The sequence below is a fragment of the Dictyostelium purpureum genome (assembly GCF_000190715.1).
Source record: "Dictyostelium purpureum unplaced genomic scaffold DICPUscaffold_5, whole genome shotgun sequence".
Taxonomy (NCBI): domain Eukaryota; phylum Evosea; class Eumycetozoa; order Dictyosteliales; family Dictyosteliaceae; genus Dictyostelium; species Dictyostelium purpureum.
Genome location: NW_003519342.1, coordinates 1 through 24,224, shown reverse-complemented (window position 1 = coordinate 24,224; position 24,224 = coordinate 1). Strand labels below are relative to the sequence as shown.

Genomic DNA, 24,224 nt, shown 5'->3' with positions numbered 1-24,224 from the left:
ATTCATAAATTAGGTTATTTATACTGCATATATTGTTTACACACACTTGAATTGTATTTTGATTATTATCAACTCCTTTTGGTAATGTACATTTAATATAGGTTAAATTGCTAGGTGAAATAAAGTTACATAATTTGCCAAAAATTGTAATTTTAAGATCGTTTTGGTCTAATGGTGATAAAAGTTGTGTACCAGTAATTTCAACAATACCTTCATTATACTTTGTAGCATTTGTGGAATATGAGGCTGGGTATGATGGTATTTGTATTGTATTATTTGTATAAAGCGTATAAATATTAATTGAAATATTTAGCTCTTGAGTGTAAATTGTTGAATAGTTTAAAACCATTTCTTCGTAATCAATTGATGTGATATCACTTTCTTTTAAAAGTGAACCATTAATATATACAAATACTATGGTAGGCCTTGCACGTCCTTTTGTGGTATTATAAAAATTATCACCTTTAATTGTTAAATGCTGATTTGTGGAATTATAATATACTGATGAGATCGATGGACTTTGAAATGACCCATCCACGCATTGATATTCATCGGAATCTAAACAAATTTGAAATTTACCATAACCAGGTGGAAAAGTAACTGAAAGAAAGTTTGGATTATAGTTTGGGTCATCATATTCACCGGCAACAGTTACATTTTCATAAAATTCTCCTGATTTAAAAAGTGCCACTTTCAAATCACCGTTTCCGGATCTCATGTACTCTCCAGTTACATTTACTACACCACCCTTTGTTGAAGGTTTATTTAAAAATGTTACATTGTATGGAAGAAACAAACATCTATTCATTGTGGATGACCGATAGCCACATGTGGTTTTATTTGTTTTACCATCAAGTACACAAGCAGTTACTGCGGACCCATAATATCTTTACTATCCATAGTAGCTATATAGGTAATTCTGTCAAAAGTATAATTATAAAACTCGGGATCGGAGAAATTAGACCAGGTAAAAATAAGATTTAAATATGGAATTTTAAGATATGGATCTTTATAAATGGTTAAATTAAGTGGAACATGTTCATTAAATGCTACAAAATCGACAACTATTTTTCCATATGAAGATTGAATATCTAAAATTTTTAAAATTAAATTATAATTTTAATATTAAAAAAATTTAATTTATTTAAAAGAATCTAAAACTTACGAAAACCAAAACAAATTGACAAATGAATCAAAAACACTAAAACTACTATCTTTTTTTTTTCTTTAAACATGTTTTTTTAAAAACTATCCAATAATAAAATAGTGTTATATTATATTGAATCTTTTAAAAAACAAATAAAAAAAAAAACAAGAAAAAAAAACATATAAAAAAATAATAATAATAATAATTTTATTATTTTTTTATATGTTTTTTTTTACTTTTTTTTTTATTTTTTTTTAAATCAGTTACTAATAAAAATATTGGTTGTTATTATTTTACATATTAAAAAAATTTAGGGTGAAAAAAAAACAATTTAGGGTGAAAAAAAAAAATTTAGGGTAAAAAAAAACAATTTAGAGTAAAAAAAAATTTTGTTTTGATGCTGTCTCCAAACACCATATATACTGCCAGCAAAAAGAAAAGTTAATCCAATTGATAATGTAATTGCTAATGCAATAGTTTTTGTTTTATTTTTATTATCTTTGGCTGCTAAATGTTCGATATTATTAAAAGATGAATAGATTGTATTATTACCCAATTTAAGTGTGAAAAAAGTGGCGGTGGGAGTATTTGGGGTGAAAATTTTTTTTATATATAATTTTTGTAAATAAATTTTTGAACTTAACAACGATACCAATGTCATCATAAATTTGGAACGGGTGTATTCCATCATTTGTTTTTATTAATATATTTATTTATTTTTTTATTTATTTTATTTATTTTTTTTTAATAAATTAATGCATTTTTTATCTTTTAAAATTTATTTTTTATTCCTTATTTTTTTTTTACATATTTTTTTATAGTGGTAAATCACAAATGAACTTATTTTTATATATTTATATTTTCCTTTTGAATACCGATTCAGTTTCATCAGTTAGTATGGATAATGGTAATATTATTTTTTTTATATTACTATCATATGTCACAATAACTTGTGTAGAATTATCATTATAACTACCATGGTATTTACCTTGTATTGTAAAGATGGAACCATTTTGTGTGACACTGGAAATAACGGGTTTTGAATATTCATAAATAAGGTTATTTATACTGTATATATTGTTTACACATACTTGAATTGTATTTTGATTATTATCAACTCCTTTTGGTAATGTACATTTGATATAGGTTAAGTTGTTAGGTGGAATGATGTTACATAGTTTGCCGAAAATTGTAATTTTAAGATCGTTCTGAACTGATGGTGATAAAAGTTGTGTACCAGTAATTTCAACAATACCTTCATTATACTTTGTAGCATTTGTGAAATATGAGGCTGGGTATGGTGGTATTTGTATTGTATTATTTGTATAAAGCGAATCAATATAAATTGAAATATTTAGTTCTTGAGTGTATATTAATGAATAGTTTAAAACCATTTCTTCATAACCATTAGGTGATATATCACTTTCTTTTAAAGGCGAACCATTAATATTAAAATATTACAGTAGGTGTAATAAGTCCTTCTGTGGTATTATAAAAATTATCACCTTTAATTGTTAAATGCTGATTTGTGGTATTATAATATACTGATGAGATCGATGGACTTTGAAATGATAAATCATAGCATAGTTGTTGATCGGAATCTAAACAAAATTCAAATTCACCATAACAGGTGGAAAGTATAATTAAGATGGATAGTAAAAAATACTATGGGTCTGCAGCAACTGCTTGTGTAATAGATGGTCCAACAAATAAAACCATATGTGGCTATAGATCATCCACAATGAATAGATATTTGTTATACCCACATAATGTAAAGTTTTTAAATAGTCCTCAACAAAGGGTGGGGTTGTAAAGGTAACTGGAGAATTCATGAGATTTGGAACAGTAAAATTATTACTATTTTATTGACATAAAATTTTTTTAAAAAAAAAATTATTATCATTTTGTTTGAAAATATGAATAAAAAAAGATCAATTGGTTAAGAGGTATTGGTTTGTTTAATAAAAAAAGAATAAATTTTATATTTTAAATAACTGTAAAAAAGAGTTTTTAATATTTTTTATTTTTATATTTTTAAAGAAAATAAATGAACAGAGTTTTAAATAGTTACAATAAATAATAAAGAAAAATAAATTCTTTAATAAATATATATTTATACTAATGATTTTTTAATACAAATACCATATGGTCTGATATCTTTTTCTGTTGGTGAAATCCAATACTCCTCATCACATGTTTTTTCTTTTGAAATTTTTACTAATGTTTTTGGATTTACACGGTTTTGAAATACAACAATATATTTGTGACCATCGTTAATAAAGGACTTTGCATATCTCGCCGCACATTCGATCAATGGTGTAGAGTAAATACCTATTCCAAAAGCAAAGTTTTTTCCTTTTGATAAGTTATAACCATCTTCTGCAATAGAACCAGATTCCGATTTACCTGTACCATGATAAGAAACTGCCCATTCACCTGGTGAGTTATCAAAACTTAACCATTCACTTCCTTCACTTGAAAATATTCCTTCCACATTTAAAGCAAATCTCATCCAGCCACATGGACGCTTATAAATCTCTCCACCTCTGATAAAAGTATCAATATCAACTATATTTGTAAAATCATGATTGAATTTAGGGGAAAGAAATTTATCATCAATATAAAAAATGTAAATCCCACCACCACGATTACGAAGTACCAAATGAAGGGTAGACTCATTTTGGATATTATAGTCCCCTAATGTTCCATTATCCAATTGTTTACCAGCAAATACTAAACGTTGTTGTTCTATTGGAATATTTTCTTTTAATAAAATTATAAATTTAATTTCACTAATTTTAGTATTTGTTGTTATTTGTCCAATTTCTAATGTTTTACCTTTAAGTGTCTTGACAAAAATTGAAATATTAGGTAAAAATCTAGTATCGGAATCTCTAATACTCTTATTATCTTGTTCCATTTCTAAATTGCTCCCCAAGTATCCTCTTGATAAATTTTGTGTATAAAAAATACCAAAATTAAAACTGTGTTGACTTTTACTATCATTTTTTTTTTCAAAGGTATATCCTTGTAGACATGCCGAAAAAGCATTTAGTAATAATTGATCCATTTTAAATTATTTTTCTATAAAATTTTTTTTATAATAAATGATTAATTTAAAAAATAAATTTTTAAAAAAAAAATTAATATAACTCAAAATTTACAAACTTAAAATTTAGACTTAATTTTATAATGAAGATATTAAAAAATATCTTTTAAAAATCTGGATCTGTAAATTTTTGTTAATAAAAAAATTAAAAAACTTAATTTTTTTTTTTAAATTTTTTCCTATTTTTAAAAAAAAATTAAAATAGTAAAAAAATTGATTTAAAAATTGTATTAAAAATATAATAAAATTTGATCAGTTGTCTATTACTAACAACTTTGTACCAGAAAAGGTTCTTTCTATTTCAACAGATGAAGTAGAAACTGAAAATCAAAAAATTGAAAGATCAATAAATTATATATGACATTAAAAATATTAATATTCAGTAATAAACTTATTTATTTTTTTACTATTTTTTTTTTTTGTACAATCATTTCTATTTCTATTTTTTTTATTATTTTTAATTTTTTTCTTTTTTTGTATTTTCAATTTTGTTTTGATGGTGTCTCCAAACACAATATACACTACCAGCAAAAAGTAAAGTTAATCCAATTGATAATGTAGTTGCTAATGCAATGGTTTTTGTTTTTTTCTTATTATCTTTGGCTGCTAAATGTTCGATATTATTAAATGATGAATAGATTGTATTATTACCTAATTTAAGTGTAAATGGAATCGTAAGAGTTGTATTACTACTTTCTTTATCTTCTAATATAAGATCTTTGTTAAAGTTATGTGGTAGAGTTAATTGACATGTTATTATATCGATTGTACAGTTTTTGTTATACTTTGTGCCATGGTATAACATTGAACAGTTTTTATTTGCAAAATTTGTATTATAAACTGTAGGCAAACCAATGTCGTATGGTTCTCCAAAGTTAAATCCAGTTATATCAAGATTGATTAAATTTTGTTGTTCATCATATTGTATTTTAGAATTGTAAACAATACTTTCTTTTCTATTAATTTGATTTGATTTTGAAAAGATACCATTTAAAAAGAGTTTTAATGTGGATGATGATACACCTTCTTTAATATGAACTGATATGTTATTGCCTTGGAAATCAATCATAGTAACTTCATCTTTAAAAGTTGCACTTAATAACTTGTTTGGATCAGTTTTAGATGAATATGTTTTTAAACCATCACAATAGTAATTAACAACTGGTTCTGATTCTAAACAACCAAATGATGTAGGATACAATTGTTCATTAATAAGTTTACATTTGACAAGCTCCATTATATAACTATCTGATATAATACCATCAATTGTAATCGATATGTTTGAAGATATTTCAATTGATTCTACTTTAAATTTAATTTGATAATGGTCTATTACTTGACACTCTTTTTCTATACCATTATATGTAATATTGCACAATGATGAATTTGTACCAAAATTAGCACCATAAAGTATAACAGTATTTATTGGATCATTATATTCGACATTATGTTTTAAAACTTTTGGTTTTGCATATGAGTACTCTATTGTAACATTTTTGTTTGCAAATGTTATAGTTGCTTGTTTTGTACCAGTACCAGGTATAGCATTAAAATAATATGTGTTGTTTGCTTTCGTTCCAATTGATTTTGAATTTTGAATTTTTAATAATGGATTAAAAGTATTACTTTTATAATATTTACAATCATAATATGAAAGTAAAACTATTAATGGCGTTTTAGAATCTGTAGATGGTGGAGATATAATTTCAACATTTGAATTTGCATTAATAGTATATTCATTTGATTTTAAACCATTTACAACTAATTGAACAATTGCACTTCCACAAAAGAATGGAATCTTGAATACCGATTCAGTTTCATCAGTTTGTATGGATAATGGTAATATTACTTGCTTTATATTACCATCATATGTTACAATAACTTGTGTAGAATTATCATTATAACTACCATGGTATTTACCTTGTATTGTAAAGATGGAACTATTTTGTTTGACACTTGAAATAACAGGTTTTGCATATTCATAAATTAGGTTATTTATACTGCATATATTGTTTACACACACTTGAATTGTATTTTGATTATTATCAACTCCTTTTGGTAATCTACATTTAATATTTGTCAAGTTGCTAGGTGGAATGATGTTACATAATTTACCGTAAATTGTAATTTTAAGATCGTTCTGGTCTTTTTGTGATAAAAGTTGTGTACCAGTAATTTCAACAATACCTTCATTATACTTTGTAGCATTTGTGGAATATGAGGTTGGGTATGGTGGTATTTGTATTGTATTATTTGTATAAAGCGTATCAATAATAATTGAAATATTTAGTTCTTGAGTGTATATAGATGAATATTTTAAAACCATTTCTTCATAATCGATTGATGTGATATCACTTTCATTTAAAAGTGAACCATTAATATATACAAATACTATGGTTCTCTCTCTAGCCCCATATATGGTATTATAAAAATTATCACCTTTAATTGTTAAATGCTGATTTGTGGTATTATAATATACTGATGAGATCGATGGACTTTGAAATGACAAGTCATAACATACTCGTTCATCGCAATCTAAACAAAATATAAATTTACCATAACCACGTGGAATAGTAATTGATAGAAAGTTTGGATTATAGTTTGGATCATCATATTCACCGGCAACAGTTACATTTTGATAAAAATCTTTTGATTTAAAACGAGCCACTTTCAAATCACCAGTTCCGAATCTCATGAACTCTCCAGTTACATTCATAAACCCACCCTTTGTTGAAGGTTTATTTAAAAACGTTACATTGTATGGAAGAAACAAACATCTATTTATGGAGTATACCTGATAGCCACATTCGGTTTTATTTGTTGTACCATCAAGCACACATGCACTTGCTGCGGATCCATAGTATTTTTTACTATCCATAGTTGCCACATAGGTAATTCTATCAAAAACATAATTATGATATTTGGGATCGGTGAATTTAGATCAGGTAAAATTAAGATTTAAATATGGAATTTTAAGATGTGGATCTTTATAAATGGTTATATTAAGTGGAACACGGTCATATAATCCAGTAAAGTCAACAACTATTTTACCATATGAAGATTGAACATCTAAAAAATTTAATTAAAATTATAATTTTAATATTTAAAAAAATAAAATATAAATTATAAAAATCTAAAACTTACGATAACCAAAGCAAATTGACAAATGAACCAAAAACACCAAAATTACTATTTTATTTTTATCTTTAAACATTTATTTAAAAAACTATCCAATAGTAAAATTTTTTAATATTTTGTCTTTATTAAAAAAACATGTAAAAAAAAAAACAAATAAAAAAAACAAATATAAAAAAACAATTAAAAAAAAAAAAAAAAAATAATAACTTATTTGTTTTATTTTAAATCTATTCCCAAATAATGAAGCTCAATTAAAAAAAATTTTATATACTAATTAAGATATATTATTAATAAAAACATAATTAGTATATAAATTTTTTTTTTTTAATTGATAATTATATTTTATATATAAAAAAAAAGTGTGAAAAAAAGTTTTTTTAGTGTGAAAAAAAAGTGTGGGTGAATTTTTTTTTTTAATATATAATTATTGAATAAAATTTGAACTTAACTGTGATACCAATATCATCATATATTTGGAATGGGTGTTTGTAAACTTTCCCATTTGTTATTATTAATAATATATTTATTTTTTTATATATACATTTTTTTTTTTACATTTCCACCATCTTTAGATGAAACTGATGTGATTCCTTCAATTTTTGGTTCATTTGTAATTTGAAAATTTACTTCTTTTATATCAGAATCACATATTTCCAAAACGATATCCCACATGCCACAATATAATATTTGAGGAATTTCAAAATAGGAGATTTCTTGTTGCAATTTTGTATAGTTGTTAAATTCTTTAGTTGAAATAGTGTTCTTGGAATCAAAAGGGCCAGTAATTTTTAATTTTGGTTTATAAATATTTGAACCAACAAGTTTAATTTTATTATTTGATCCTTTAATTTTGGTTTTTTATAACTACCAAAAAAAGGGGTGTATTCATATACTATTTTGATTTCGCCGCACCCTGGAGGGAAATTTTCAACAACATATTTCTTTATAGGGTGCCCCGTTAGTTTCTGGTATTGAATATAATGTAAGTGGATTGGTAACACTATTTGGTTATAATTTTGGAAGAGATCTAAACAAAATATCCATAGTATCTGGAGAAACACAAATTAAAATTTCAAATGTTAACGATTCGTGTTTGCAATTTATGACACCCAAATTACTTCATGGACTTCACTATTTGGATATAACTGTTGGAATACCAGATCATCAAAATATACAGAAACAATATGAATTTGCTGTTAAACCCGTAATTTTAAAAATAAACTCAATCCTTATAAGTGGAGGTGAAGTTACAATATATGGAAAATATCTTAGCCCAAGAGCTGCTATTTCATTTAGATCTCCAAGAGGAGCTCCATCCGGTATTCCATGTAACAACATAACCATATATGAAGATAATACAATATTAAAATGTAATGTTACCGGTATTTCAGGTCAAGAAATTAAACTAGTTGGTATTGGTGAAAGAAGAATCACATCAGGACACAATCATGAAATTTTCATGAGCATTAAAGGTAGAAATGCAATAAATCCAGACAATATTACATTTTCATTTTACCCACCAACTGTTTATGGATCTCCCGGTAAAAGTGATAATCGTTTAATAACAATTTTTGGTGGTAATTTCAATAGAATTGGTCTAAAAATTTTCATTGGTAAGGAACAATGAAGATGGCCTAGCGTACTAAAGGGTTTTGAAGTGATTACCTGTTTACTAAATTCTGTGGATAAAAATCAAAAAACTGAATATCAAAATAAAACTTTTGATATTTATGTTACAGTTGATGGTCAAACTGCAGTATTAAAAAACAACTTTACACATAACTGTAATTATAATATTATAATATAAAAAAGTATATTTATTGAACAACTTATTAGTTTTTTATTTCTATTTAGTAAAAGAGGAACCCCCTGTTCCCAAGGAATCTAACAAATTATCAATAACAATTCCTGAAACGGTTATAATCAGCTTTAACCTTATTGGTTTATTATTGTCCAAAAAGTGGAAAGGTATTGCAGATGGCTTTCCTTCAGGTGTTTGTAAAATGATATTGTGTTATTTAAGTAGGTGGTAAAAATAAGATATTAAACAACAAAATAAAATCGGGTTAGAATACAGAAATCTCTAACATATAAATATAATAAATAAATAAATTATATTATTTTTTATTCAAAAAAAATTTTATTTTACTATTTTTTTTTTTTTTATAATTTCTTTTTTCTATTTTTTATTATTTTTAATTTTTTTCTTTTTTTGTGTTTTCAATTTTGTTTTGATGGTGTCTCCAAACACCATATACACTTCCAGCAAAAAGTAAAGTTAACCCAATTGATAATGTAGTTGCTAATGCAATAGTTTTTGTTTTTTTCTTATTATCTTTGGCTGCTAAATGTTCAATATTATTAAATGACGAATAGATTGTATTATTACCTAATTTAAGTGTAAATGGAATCGTAAGAGTTGTATTACTACTTTCTTTATCTTCTAATATAAGATCTTTGTTAAAGTTATGTGGTAGAGTTAATTGACATGTTATTATATCGATTGTACAGTTTTTGTTATTCTTTGTACCGTGGTATAACATTGAACAGTTTTTAGTTGCAAAAGTTGTATTATAAACTGTAGGCAAACCAATATCGTATGGTTCTCCAAAGTTAAATCCAGTTATATCAAGATTAATTAAACTTTGTTGTTCATCATATTGTATTTTAGAGTTGTAAATAATACCTTCTTTTCTATTAATTATATTTGATTTTGAAAAGTTACCATTTAAAAAGATCTTTAATATGGATGATGAACCTTCTTTAATATGAACTGATATGTTATTGCCTTGGAAATCAATCATAGTAGCTTCATCGTTAAAAGTTGCACTTAATAACTTGTTTGGATCAGTTTTAGATGAATATGTTTTTAAACCATCACAATAGTAATTAACAACTGGTTCTGATTCTAAACAACCAAATGATGTAGGATACAATTGTTCATTAATAAGTTTACATTTGATAAGCTCCATTATATAACTATCTGATATAATACCATCAATTGTAATCGATATGTTTGAAGATATTTCAATTGATTCTACTTTAAATTTAATTTGGTAATGGTCTATTACTTGACACTCTTTTTCTATACCATTATATGTAATATTGCACAATGATGAATTTGTACCAAAATTAACACCATAAAGTATAACAGTATTTATTGGATCATTATATTCGACAATATGTTTTAAAACTTTTGGTTTTGCATATGAGTACTCTATTGTAACATTTTTGTTTGCAAATGTTATAGTTGCTTGTTTTGTACCAGTACCAGGTATAACATTAAAAGAATATGTGTTGTTTACTTTCGTTCCAATTGATTTTGAGTTTTGAATATTGAATATTGGATTAAAAGTATTATTTTTATAATATTTACAATCATAATATGAAAGTAAAACTATTAATGGCATTTTAGAATCTGTAGATGGTGGCGATATAATTTCAACATTTGAATTTGCGTTAATAGTATATTCATTTGATTTTAAACCACTTACAACTAATTGAACAATTGCACTTCCACAAAAGAATGGAATCTTGAATACTGATTCAGTTTCATCAGTTTGTATGGATAATGGTAATATTATTTGTTTTATATTACTATCATATGTTACAATAACTTGTGTAGAATTATCATTATAACTACCATGGTATTTACCTTGAATTGTAAAGATAGAACCATTTTGTGTGACACTTGAAATAATGGGCTTTGAATATTCATAAATTAGGTTATTTATACTGCATATATTGTTTACACACACTTGAATTGTATTTTGATTATTATCAAATCCTTTTGGTAATGTACATTTAATATAGGTTAAGTTGCTAGGTGGAATGATGTTACATAACTTGCCAAAAATTGTAATTTTAAGATCGTTTTGGTCTTTTGGTGATAAAAGTTGAGTACCAGTAATTTCAACAATACCTTCATTATACTTTGTAGCATTAGTGGAATATGAGGCTGGGTATGGTGGTATTTGTATTGTATTATTTGTATAAAGCGAATCAATATAAATTGAAATATTTAAATCTTGAGTGTAAATTGATGAATATTTTAAAACCAATTCTTCATAACCAATTGGTGATATATCACTTTCTTTTAAAGGTGAACCATTAATATATACAAATAATATGGTAGTCTTTTTTTCTCCACGTGTGGAATTATAAAAACTATTACCTTTAATTGTTAGATGATGATTTGTGGTATTATAATATACTGATGAGATCGATGGACTTTGAAATGACAAATCATAACAATAATCTTGAATGTAATCTAAACAAATTTTAAATTTACCAAAACCACGTGGAAAAGTAATTGATAGAAAGTTTGGATTATAGTTTGGGTCATCATATTCACCGGCAACAGTAAGATTTTGATATAATTCTCCTGATTTTATAAATGCCACTTTCATATCATTAGTTCCGAATCTCATGAACTCTCCAGTTACATTTACAACGCCACCTTTTGTTGGAGGTCTACTTAAAAACGTTACATTGTATGGAAGAAACAAACATTTTTCTATTTCGTAATCACTATACCCACATATGGTTTTATTTGTTTTTAAATCAATTACACAAGCACTTGCTACGGACCCATAGAATATTTTACTATCCATAGTTGTTTCTAAACTGACTCTTTCAAAAGTATAATTAAAATACTCGGGATCGGTGAATTTAGACAAAGTATAATTAAGAGTTAAATATGGAATTTTAAAATAAGGATCTTTATAAATGGTTACATTAAGTGGAACAAGATCATATAATCCATTAAAGTCGACAACTACTTTTTTATATGTCGATTTAATATCTAAAATATTTAAATTAAAATATAATTTTAATATTAAAAAAACAATAATTAATTTAAATAATCTAAAACTTACGAACACCAAAGCAAGTTGATAAATGAACCAAAAACACCAAAACTATTATTATTTTTTTTTCTTTAAACATATTTTTTTAAAAACTATCCAATAGTAAATTCTTTAATATTGAATCTTTATTTAAAAAAAAAAAAAAAATAATTACTTTTTTAATTTTTTAAATCAATAATCAATTAATGAAGCTCAATATAAAAATAACAACATTTGAATACTAATAAAAATATTTATAATTAAAACTTTACATATAAAAATAGTGTTTTTATATGTATAATTATAATTTTACATATAAAAAAAAGTGTTTTTAGTGTGAAAAAAAGTGTGGGTGGGTGTATTTAGGGCTAATTTTTATAAATATAATTTTTGCAATAAAATTTGAACTTAACTGATATATCTATTTATAAATATATACTCCTATTTTTAATAAAAATATTTATTCCTATATTCAATTAAAAATATATCTTCACTTTCTATTTAAAAAGAACCTATAATATCATTTAATTATACATAAATAACTTTTATAAAAAATTAATTAATAAATAAATTTATTTTTTTTTTTTTTTTTTTAAACATTATTTCTTATTTCTATTTTTTTTTATTATTTTTTAATTTTTTTCTTTTTTTGTATTTTCAATTTTGTTTTGATGATGTCTCCAAACACCATATACACTGCCAGCAAAAAGTAAAGTTAATCCAATTGATAATGTAGTTGCTAATGCAATAGTTTTTGTTTTTTTCTTATTATCTTTGGCTGGTATATGTTCAATATTATTAAATGACGAATAGATTGTATTATTACCTAATTTAAGTGTAAATGGAATCGTAAGAGTTGTATTACTACTTTCTTTATCTTCTAATATAAGATCTTTGTTAAAATTATGTGGTAGAGTTAATTGACATGTAATTATATCGATTGTACAGTTTTTGTTATACTTTGTGCCATGGTATAACATTGAACAGTTTTTATTTGCAAAAGTTGTATTAAAAACTGTAGGCAAACCAATATCGTATGGTTCTCCAAAGTTAAATCCAGTTATATCAAGATTAATTAAACTTTGTTGTTCATCATATTGTATTTTAGAGTTGTAAATAATACCTTCTTTTCTATTAATATTATTTAATTTTGAAAAGATACCATTTAAAAAGAGCTTTAATGTGGATGATGATACACCTTCTTTAATATGAACTGATATGTTATTGCCTTGGAAATCAATCATAGTAGTTTCATCGTCAAAAGTTGCACTTAATAACTTGTTTGGATCAGTTTTAGAAGAGTATGTTTTTAAACCATCACAATAGTAATTAATCACTGGTTCTGATTCTAAACAACCAAATGATGTAGGATACAATTGATCATTAATAAGTTTACATTTGATAAGCTCCATTATATAACTATCTGATATAATACCATCAATTGTAATCGATATGTTTGAAGATATTTCAATTGATTCTACTTTAAATTTAATTTGATAATGGTCTATTACTTGACATTCTTTTTCAAAACCATTATATGTAATATTGCACAATGATGAATTTGTACCAAAATTAACACCATAAAGTATAACGGTATTTATTGGATCATTATATTCGACATTATGCTTTAAAACTTTTGGTTTTGCATATGAGTACTCTATTGTAACATTTTTGTTTGCAAATGTTATAGTTGCTTGTTTTGTACCAGTACCAGGTATAACATTAAAAGAATATGTGTTGTTTACTTTCGTTCCAATTGATTTTGAGTTTTGAATATTGAATATTGGATTAAAAGTATTACTTTTATAATATTTACATTCATAATATGAAAGTAAAACTATTAACTGCGTTTTAGAATTTGCAGATGGTGGCGATATAATTTCAACATTTACAACTAATTGAACAATTGCACTTCCACAAAAGAATGGAATCTTGAATACCGATTCAGTTTCATCAGTTTGTATGGATAATGGTAATATTATTTGCTTTGTATTACTATCATATGTTACAATAACTTGTGTAGAATTATCATTATAACTACCATGGTATTTACCATGTATTGTAAATATAGAACCATTTTGTGTGACACTTGAAATAATGGGCTTTGAATATTCATAAATTAGGTTATTTATACTGCATATATTGTTTACACACACTTGAATTGTATTTTGATTATTATCAACTCCTTTTGGTAATGTACATTTAATATAGGTTAAGTTGTTAGGTGGAATGATGTTACATAATTTGCCGAAAATTCTAATTTTAAGATCGTTTTGGTCTAATGGTGATAAAAGTTGTGTACCAGTAATTTCAACAATACCTTCATTATACTTTGTAGCATTAGTGGAATATGAGGCTGGGTGTGGTGGTATTTGTATTGTATTATTTGTATAAAGCGAATCAATATTAATTGAAATATTTAGTTTTTGAGTGTATATTGATGAATAGTTTAAAACCATTTCTTCATAACTGATTGATGTGATATCACTTTGATTTAAAAGTGAACCATTAATATATACAAATACTATGGTTGCCTTTCTACGTCCTAATGTGGAATTATTAAAATTATCACCTTTAATTGTAAAATGCTGATTTGTGGTATTATAATATACTGATGAGATCAATGGTCTTTGAAATGACAAGTCAAAGCAATATTCTTGATATTAATCTATACAAACTTGAAATTTACCATAACCAGGTGGAAAAATAATTGAAAGAAAGTTTGGATTATAGTTTGGGTCGTCATATTCACCGGCAAAAGTTATATTTTGATAAAAATCATGTGATCTTAAAAATGCCTTTTTCATATCTCCAGCTCCCCCGAATCTCATGAACTCTCCAGTTACATTTACAACACCACCTTTTGTTGGAGGACTATTTAAAATGGTTACGTTGTTTGGAGAAAACAAACATTTATCTATTTCGTAACTTCTATACCCACAAATGGTTTTATTTGTTCTACCATCAATTACACAAGCACTTGCAACGGACCCATAGTATTTTTTACTATCCATAGTTGCTTCTAAAGTAACTCTTTCAAAAGTATAATTAAGATGCTCTGGATCGGTGAATTTAGACCAAGTATAATTAAAAGTTAAATATGGAATCTTAAGAAGTGGATCTTTATAAATTGTTACATTAAGTGGAACACAGGTATACAATGCAGCAAAATCAACAACTATCTTTCTATATGTAGAATGAATATCTAAAAATTTTAAATTAAATAATTTTAATATTTAAAAAAACAATATAAAATAAAAAACTTACGAAAACCAAAGCAAATTGATAAATGAATAAAAACCACCAAAATTATTATTTTTATTTTTTCTTTAAACATATTTTTTTAATAACTATACAATAATAAAATTGTTTAATATTGTGTCGATATTAAAAAAAACAAATAAAAAAAAATAAATAAAAACAAATTTGTTTTATTTTAAATCAGTTCCCAAATAATGAAACCCAATAAAAAAAATAACAATTTTTATATACTATTAAAATATTGATAATTATAAATTTATATATAAAAAAAAGTGTTTTTAGTGTGAAAAAAAAGTGTGGGTGGGTGTATTTAGGGTGAAATTTTTTTTTTTATATATAATTTTTGCAATAAAATTTGAACATAATTGTGATATCTATATAAAAATAAATTCTAATATTTGAATAAAATATATCTTCACTTTTCAGTTTTAAAGAACCTATAATATCGTGTTATAATATTGAAATAGGTTTAATAATTTTTAAATTTCGTAAAAAATTAATAAGCAATAACAAACTTAAAAAAAATCCTTCTAAATGATATAATTTTTTTTTTTTTTTTAAAAAGTGAAGATAATTAAAAAATGATATAATTTATATTATTAGAGACAGTATCTTATTAAAATTTTTGGAAGTATAAGGAGTTATTAGTTATATGCACCCCCATTTTTGATTATTTTTTTTTTAAAAAGTGTAGATGATTTTTAATGATGCATTAAGTAATCAGTTTGTTTATTGTGTTTGTTTTTGTTTGGTATGTGTTTAATACTTAAATGAGTTTTACCACTCTGCATACAAGTTGGGCACGGTAACGTCAATTCGTGTGTGATTCGGAAAACTTGCTGAGACTGGGTTTCGAGGAAATTCGTTCGACCAATTGGCTATCATTGCTCCCCCAATTGAGTAATGATCCTTGTTCATTACATTTTGACTAAAAGGTTAGAATTTTCGAACTTGTCGGATATTGTTCAAAACACCAGGAAGATATATTCATTTAAAAAGCTCCCCATTCGGGAATCGAACCCGAGGTACCAGTGTGAAAGACTAGAGTGTTACCGACTACACCAATGAGGATATTGGATATAAAACTTTTTTCGATCAGAGATATCGTTTAAATTTAAATAAAATCTGGGTTAAATTTTGCTAATTAAATAATAATTAAGACTATTATCTGTGGTTAATGATTAAAACAAAAAACAAATTTAATTGCACTAAAGTTGTAAATAAATAAAATAACAAAAAAGATTAAAATACATTTGTTGAAATAAAATTTTATTTTTTAAACTTGTTATTTATTTATTATTCTTGTAATTTACCAGAAACTTTTAACATTTTTGTTAATTTTGAAACTAATTGGGTTGCAGTTGGACGTTTGGATGGAACCAAATCAATACATGTTACTAAAAGCTCAATGAGTGGTTGGAGTTGAGGTGAAATTAAATGACTTGGTAAAGGTGGGCAAGTACCATTTATAATCATTTCAATTGATTGAAGATGTTGGAATTGATGATAAGGTGGCAATAATGCAATAATTTCAAAGCAAAGCATAGCGAATGACCAAATATCGGCTTTCAAACTATAACCATTTCCATTTTCTTCAGAGACATTTAAAACTTCAGCAGCCATATAACATGGAGTACCAATACATGTTTTTAACATTACACCACTGCCCATTTCTTTTGATGTATCGAAATCGCAAACCCTGATGTTACAAACCTTACCATTTTCATCAAGTGAACACATAATATTACCTGGCTTTAAATCTCTGTGAATAATAGGTGGTTTTTGTGTATGAAGAAATTCTAAACCCTTGGCGATTTCTAGTGCCATCCAAATAACCTCGGTTGCTGGGAAAGGAGCTTGTCTCTTGGAAATGATATCCTTAAGTGAATGTGGATAAAATTCCATAAACAACCATAACTGGCCCTGTGTTAAACGATGACCCAAATATTTTGCAATATTTTGATTGCTTAATTTTACCATGATTTTAATTTCTGAAACGAATTGCTCTACCAAATACTCTGAGGTATTTTTGAGTTTTAAAACCTTGACAGCACAAGTGAAACCATCGACTGTGCATCTATGAACTGTACAACCACTACCACCACTGCCAATTTGTTCGCATAATTTAATTTCGGATGTATTGAAATCAATACCACCCTTCTCGATATCCTCTGGTTTTCTATTATCAAAATTCTTTTTAGTTGCGGTTATATGATGTTGAATAGCTGCAATCCACTCTTCTCTATCTCTATTACTATCGGCAATGAATGTATAAACCTCTTTTTCTTCATTCTTTGAATCATCTTCTTTACCACTCTTTGTTTTATCGACACCACTGCTAATAGAGATTGAACTATTACCATTACCACCACCAATTGAACTAACCAATGCAGATGATAAACCATTCAATGAGAGCATGTTTGGAGAACCCTCGCTTTCTGCAGTTGGTATAGAAATTTGGAATACTGGTCTATCCTCAGGATCTGATATCATTGATACTTCAGCATCTAAAAATGAGATTTTCTTTTTGAATTGATATTGGTTCGATTTCTTTATTGGGGTAGAAAGTACAAAGATATCATTAAAAAGGAAGCAATGGTATTGAGTAAGATTTGAATTCTTTGAAATTTCTGTAAGTAATCCCTCTCTGATATAACGTCTATGTGGAAGATTTAAATTATCAAATTTACCAACCATTTGATTTTGGATAGTTCTAACTTTATTTTGACTTTCGAAATCTTTAATTTTTTCTTTAACATAATCTACAATTGATTTCATCTTTCTAACTGCATTCTTGAATGATTCGAAATCTGGATGGGTTTGTGGTGTTAAATTGAATAATAAATTTATCATTGATGTATATTGACCAATTCTAGTAAGTGGTAAAATTAAAAGCGAACCTAAATCTGTGAAATTGTATTCATTTAATATATATTCTCTTTCTTGAATAAATGTTTGGAATTTATGACTTTCTTCTTTTAATTTATTAAAAATTGAAATTGATGAGTAATAATTTTTGACATATGGGGAATATAATTTAAAATAATCACACTAAATTAAAAAAAAAATATATTAATATGTGATAAAATATAATTTTTACATTCTAATAAATTATTATATACATACAATCTTTAAAAATACGTCACCCAAACCAATAGAATTGGTAGAGCCATCTAGCAATACCTTTTCTAAATCTTCGATTAATAATTTACTTGAACCCAAAATAACTTCAATATCACCAAACAATTGTTTAACTTGTACACCTGTAATGAATGGATTATTTGATTGGTAACATTCAACTTTAAGTGGAGTGAGGAAATCTTCGACGATAATATTTAAAAAGTGTGCATAATCTCTTTCTGTATTCAAAATTTGATGGGAAACCTCTCTTCTCTTTTCTAGCATACTGTAATACTCCTCTTCAGATAAATCTTCAACTTCAGTATTTTCATTATTTAAAGAAAATGTTGAGGATGAACCTCTAATAGTGGATGCTGGAAAAACACTTGGGTGGGAGAAAAATGTTGATGTACTAACTGTAGGTTTTCTAGTTCTTGTAGTGTCACTTGGATACGAGATTGTAGAGTACTTATCAATGATATATCCATGAGTACTACCAACACTTGAATTGGAGTGGTTACGTTGATGATGAATAGAGTGCGATGGTGATTGTGAATTTGAAACTGATTCCCCAGATGTGTTTAATTGATTACCATTTGGGCTGCTAATATTATTTACATTCATTTTTCTTAATGAATTAGAGTTTGATAAGGTGCCATTTGGTTGATCCACTGGTATAGAATCACTTTCATTCATTACAGTTTGGAAATGATCTAAAATAACTTTGACCTTTTGATTCTTTGTTAATAATTTATAGTATTTTGCTCTCCAAATGGATATTTCAGATGATAGTTTTTGATTTTCTGCTTGGAGTGATTTTAATAAATATTTAGTTTGTTGGTGGGATGCCCTTTCATTTCTAATATCCCTTATTAACTCTTCATTTTGGAATTGTACTGCACTTTGACTAATCTGTGTTGGAGAAGTTGATGCTGATAATGGTCTTAATGGTTTATTCATCGACTCGCTATTACCACTGGCTCTTAAAAAGTCAATGGATGAAGATGGAGGTCTACCGACACCCATTTGATTTGGTGATAGTAAATCCGATGGTGTAGTTGATGCTGATGATATTGGTGAGTGTTCATGAATTGATTTTGTGTTATTATTATTATGTTGTTGTTGTTGTTGATATAATTGGTTACCTTGAAAAGATGTTGTTAAATTTGCTGGATTATTACTATTAATACTATTATTACCATCAGTTCTTACATTAGAAAGTGAATGAGCTCTTGGTGGCACCTGGGGTACCGTATTCTTTTTACCATTATGAATTGAAAAATCATGATGTGATTGTTTATCTTTAACCTCTTCAAAGAATGACAAAAGAGATTTTAAATCCCTTGGTTGGTTTGATGATTCCATTTAAAAAAATAAATTTAAATAAAAATATAAAAAAAAAAAAATTTAAATTTAATTTTTTATTCTCTTTTTTTTTTTTTTCTTTTTTTTTTATTAAATTGTTTTTTTTAAATTAAATAAATGAAATAAATGAAATATATATACAAAAAATTAAATACTGATAAAAAATAAAAGTAAATTCTATAAAAAAAAAAATAAAAAATAAAAGTTAATAAATATGTTTAAGATTTAATAAATTTTGAATAAAAAAAAAAAAAAAAATAATAATAATATTGAAATACAATATTTACAAAAAAAAAAAAATTAAAATCAAATTAAGCTTTTTTTGTGTTATTAATTAAAAAAAAAAAAAAATTAAATTATAAATTAAATATGTAAATAAAAAAAACTATTAAATCAACACAACCACACTACACATACACACAACAAGCCTCCTTATAGATACCACAAAAAAAGTTGTTGTTTTATATTTATTTTTTTATTTATTAAATTTTTGAATAATAAAAAACACAAAGAACAATTTTTAATAGAGGGGTGTATATAAATGGTGATTTAACCAACTTAATTTTTTTTATTTAAAATAGAAACATACAAAAAAAACAAATGAAATACTAAAATGTTATGAATATATTGATAATTGTGTGTTTGTGAATACGTGTGTGTGCATGAATTTAAGTGGTGAGTGTTGAGTTTGTGTAAAAAAAATAAAAATAAGCGGATTTTATATGAAATAGTATGTTTTTTATTTTTTATTTTGTGTGTGAATGTGTGTGAGAGTGTGGTTTATATGTTTCCATTTTTTTGTGCTATTCTTTAAAAATGAAGTGAGGAATAGATTTATCATTATTCAAAATAATTATGATTATTGTTAAAATAATCAGATAAAATTATTTTGGTCAAATTAAATTACACATACAAACACCACTAAAAATTTGAACATATCATTGATTTAAAACAAATAATGAATAAATAAAAAAATTAATGTTTTGTTTTAAATTTTTGAGTTGATTTTAAAATTATTTATTTATTTTTTTTTTTGATTACTTTTATTTTTGTTGAAGTGGGGTGCAATATCACTTTTTTTTTTTTTTTTTGTAAATTAATGATTTCTGTGTGAGGAAATTTAATTATTTATATATATTTGAAAAAAATTGATATTATTTTTTTTAATTATTATATATTCTTTCTGTTTGTTTTTTTTTTTTATTTCCTATTTTCATTGCATTTTTTGTCTATTTTTTATTTTTATTTATCTGTTTGTGTGAAGAGAGAGGGGTTTAAAAATAAAATATAAAATAAAAATACAATATTTTAATTAAAGTACATACATATAAATACAAGTATTCGAACGAAAATGATTAACAAAACTAATATTACAGAGATATATTTATTTTTTATATTATACAAAAAATAAAAAAATTTTAAAAAAAAAAAAAGAAAATAAAAATATTGGTTTTTATTATTATAAAATTTTAAAATTTTTTTTTTTATATTCAAAGATATTTTTCTTAATGTTATTGAACAAAATTGATTAATTTTGTTTTTTTTTTACCACGGTATACCAATAATTAAAAATAAATTTTTTAAAAAAAAAATATAATGGGTTTTTTTTAAAAGAAACTCACCCAAATATCCAAGAATGACATAAATAGGCCTCATTAATTATGTGTCATTTTGAATGTAAATAATAATAAATCACAGTGTAAAACCACACAAAACTAATAAAAAGATAAATCACAAAAAAAAAAAAAAAAATCACAAAAAAAAAAAAAATACTACAAATCTTAATTTGTGGTAGAACCAATAATGTAATATTTGATCAAAACTGAATAGATTTAGCTGTTAGAAAAACCCAATAATTCCAAATAACAAAGAAATAAATACAACTATTCTTTTTTTTTTTTTTTTTTTTTTTTTTAAAATTATTTTTTTTTATTATTTTTTGTATATATAATATATTTTTTTGTAAAGAAAAAAAAAAAGATTAAAACCTAAACAAATTAATTTAAATGGAATACAATGAAAATTAAATGATTAGACTTTTTTTTGTTTTTTTTTTTTTTTTTTGTTTTTTTTTTTTTAATGATTTAAAAAGGAATTATTATGGTATGGATTAATTATTTATGGTTTGAAACTGTTTGATAATTCAACACCTCTAATTGGGACTTCTTGGATATAAACGTTGGTGTAGAGTTCTTTAGCTTGTGGGAATGGAGCGGCAATAGCTTTATCGGCAGCAACGTCCATTTCTTGTTTAACAGTATCTTCGATGGTGGTTAATTCATCTTCAGTGGCGAATTTATTAGCTAAAATGATATTACGAAGGTTTTCGATTGGATCTCTATTTTGTCTAACAGAGTTAATTTCCTCTCTGGTACGATAAGTGATACCTGGATCAGACATACTGTGACCAACGTAACGATAAGTATCCATTTCTAAAACCATTGGACCTTTACCAGCACGAGCCCAATCAGCAGCGTATTTACCAGCTTCACGAACAGCGAAGATATCCATACCATCAACCTTTAAACCTGGGATATAGTGAGCACGAGTGTAGAAATCGTGACCAGCAGCAGCTCTTTTTTGTGAGGTACCCATACCGTAGTGATTGTTTTCACAAACGAAAATGACTGGTAATTTCCATAATTCAGCCATGTTGAAGGCTTCAAATAATTGACCTTGATTGGCAGCACCATCACCATAAAGGGTTAAACAGACGTTACCAGTTTTGTTGTATTTTTGAGCAAAAGCGATACCAGTACCGACTGGGCATTGAGCACCAACAATACCATTACCACCATAAAAGTTACGAGTAAACATGTGCATTGAACCACCTTTACCTTTTGAACAACCAGTTTCTTTCATTAATAATTCAGCAAAAATTTCTTCTGGGGTGGCACCTCTGGATAACATATAAGTGTGATCTCTGTAAGCAGTAATAATGTGATCTTCTTTGGTAACTGAATATTCTAAACCAGCACAAACAGCTTCCTATAAGATAATAATAATAATAATAATAATAAATTTAATATTGGAAATTTAATTGAATTTGAGTATATTTTTTTTTGATCGATCGATTGACTGATTGACTATCTGTAAAATATTTTCTGTTTTGACAATTTGTTGGTGTTGTTGATTTTCTAAAATATTATGCTATATTTTTATATTGTTAAACTTACTTGACCATTGTATAAATGACAGAAACCTCTAATTAATTTCTTTTTGTATAAACCATCAGCAACAGTTTCAAGTTTTCTCATACGGGTCATTTCGGTGAAATAGTTCATGAGTTCTTCTTTATTGGTGGTAGTAGTATTGGCTGGACCGTCGCATAAGTAGGAATCAGCTTTTTTGAAGGTGATTTTAACTTCACCATTTTTAGTGGCAAAAGTTCTAATCTAAAATTAAATAAAATAAAATATTAATATCTTCTCTATTTCTTTAAACTATTTTATTATTGTAGGCTGTTTAAACAATATTAATCTATTCTTTATATTATTTGTTATTATATTTATTATTAATAGTAGACTGCCAGTTTTTATATTGTTATCGATAAGTTTAAACCATATTTTGAGTTTGCATTTATTATTGACAATAGTCCTCCTTTTTTATGTATTGTTATTTAAATGAAGAAAAAAAAAAAAACAAAGAGTAATATTTTTTAAACAAAACACAATTAATCGAATTTTTTTTTTTTATTTTTATTTTTTTTTGTGATCATCGTGTAAAATTATTTTGTGTGTGATCTGACAACTATTTTCTATTTCTACAAATATATATAGATAGGTGTGATAATTACTGGTCCAATAGTTCTACTATTAACTTTTAAAAAGTTTGATAACATTTTTTTTTATGTTTTATAACAAACAATGAAATAAATTTTTAGTGAAAATAAAAAAAAAAAAAAAAAGTTTTATTTTTTTTTAATTTTTTTAATTTTTTTTTACAATACAATTTTTAAAAAAAAAATTAAAAAAAAAAAAAAAAAAAATTAAAAAAATTTGAAATAAAAAAAAATATATTTTTTTATGTGTATGAATTTCCACACATTTGGTATTATTCTTTTACGTATTTGTTAATGAATGAATGAATAAATAAATAAAATTTTTTAATTTACATATTTTAAAACTAATTTATAATAGATATATTTTTATTTTTTTTTATTATTTTATTTCTGAATATTTATATAAATATTTTCTTGTTTTAGTACTCTGATCTTCAAATAAATATTATTCAAACG

General features: G+C 25.1%; 9 protein-coding genes across 9 annotated transcripts; 1 reads left to right on the top strand and 8 right to left on the bottom strand.

Moving 5' to 3' along the window:
* Nucleotides 1–867: 867 nt before the first annotated feature.
* Nucleotides 868–2,541, bottom strand: DICPUDRAFT_74231 (uncharacterized protein; the record flags this gene model as incomplete). The annotated part of the gene is made up of 2 exons (XM_003283208.1): nt 868–1,091; nt 2,136–2,541. 2 exons carry the CDS (start codon nt 2,539–2,541, stop codon nt 868–870), a joined length of 630 nt encoding a protein of 209 aa, XP_003283256.1.
* A 719-nt stretch (nt 2,542–3,260) lies between these two features.
* On the bottom strand, nt 3,261–4,067 carry DICPUDRAFT_74230 (uncharacterized protein; the record flags this gene model as incomplete). The annotated part of the gene is made up of 1 exon (XM_003283207.1): nt 3,261–4,067. One exon carries the CDS (start codon nt 4,065–4,067, stop codon nt 3,261–3,263), a length of 807 nt encoding a protein of 268 aa, XP_003283255.1.
* Nucleotides 4,068–4,423: 356 nt separating this feature from the next.
* On the bottom strand, nt 4,424–7,134 carry DICPUDRAFT_146893 (uncharacterized protein; the record flags this gene model as incomplete). The annotated part of the gene is made up of 2 exons (XM_003283206.1): nt 4,424–4,435; nt 4,777–7,134. The coding sequence occupies 2 exons, from the start codon at nt 7,132–7,134 to the stop codon at nt 4,424–4,426; spliced, it is 2,370 nt and encodes a 789-aa protein (XP_003283254.1).
* A 63-nt stretch (nt 7,135–7,197) lies between these two features.
* On the bottom strand, nt 7,198–7,470 carry DICPUDRAFT_146892 (uncharacterized protein; the record flags this gene model as incomplete). Its single annotated transcript, XM_003283205.1, has 2 exons — nt 7,198–7,325; nt 7,401–7,470. The coding sequence occupies 2 exons, from the start codon at nt 7,468–7,470 to the stop codon at nt 7,198–7,200; spliced, it is 198 nt and encodes a 65-aa protein (XP_003283253.1).
* Nucleotides 7,471–8,496: 1,026 nt separating this feature from the next.
* DICPUDRAFT_146891 (uncharacterized protein) lies at nt 8,497–9,021 on the top strand (the record flags this gene model as incomplete). The annotated part of the gene is made up of 1 exon (XM_003283226.1): nt 8,497–9,021. The coding sequence occupies one exon, from the start codon at nt 8,497–8,499 to the stop codon at nt 9,019–9,021; it is 525 nt and encodes a 174-aa protein (XP_003283274.1).
* Nucleotides 9,022–9,589: 568 nt separating this feature from the next.
* DICPUDRAFT_74227 (uncharacterized protein) lies at nt 9,590–12,341 on the bottom strand (the record flags this gene model as incomplete). The annotated part of the gene is made up of 2 exons (XM_003283204.1): nt 9,590–12,198; nt 12,272–12,341. The coding sequence occupies 2 exons, from the start codon at nt 12,339–12,341 to the stop codon at nt 9,590–9,592; spliced, it is 2,679 nt and encodes an 892-aa protein (XP_003283252.1).
* Nucleotides 12,342–12,899: 558 nt separating this feature from the next.
* On the bottom strand, nt 12,900–13,500 carry DICPUDRAFT_71380 (uncharacterized protein; the record flags this gene model as incomplete). Its single annotated transcript, XM_003283203.1, has 1 exon — nt 12,900–13,500. A coding segment is annotated over exon 1 (586 nt), but the record flags the coding sequence as incomplete, so codon positions are not given.
* Nucleotides 13,501–16,746: 3,246 nt separating this feature from the next.
* Nucleotides 16,747–20,257, bottom strand: DICPUDRAFT_52129 (uncharacterized protein). Its single transcript, XM_003283202.1, has 2 exons — nt 18,629–20,257; nt 16,747–18,553 (listed from the first exon to the last, which is right to left on the bottom strand). The coding sequence occupies exons 1-2, from the start codon at nt 19,985–19,987 to the stop codon at nt 16,799–16,801; spliced, it is 3,114 nt and encodes a 1,037-aa protein (XP_003283250.1). The 5' UTR covers nt 19,988–20,257; the 3' UTR covers nt 16,747–16,798.
* Nucleotides 20,258–22,105: 1,848 nt separating this feature from the next.
* Nucleotides 22,106–23,828, bottom strand: DICPUDRAFT_146888 (pyruvate dehydrogenase E1 alpha subunit; the record flags this gene model as incomplete). Its single annotated transcript, XM_003283201.1, has 3 exons — nt 22,106–22,975; nt 23,164–23,382; nt 23,784–23,828. The coding sequence occupies 3 exons, from the start codon at nt 23,826–23,828 to the stop codon at nt 22,106–22,108; spliced, it is 1,134 nt and encodes a 377-aa protein (XP_003283249.1).
* Between the last annotated feature and the right edge of the window lie 396 nt (nt 23,829–24,224).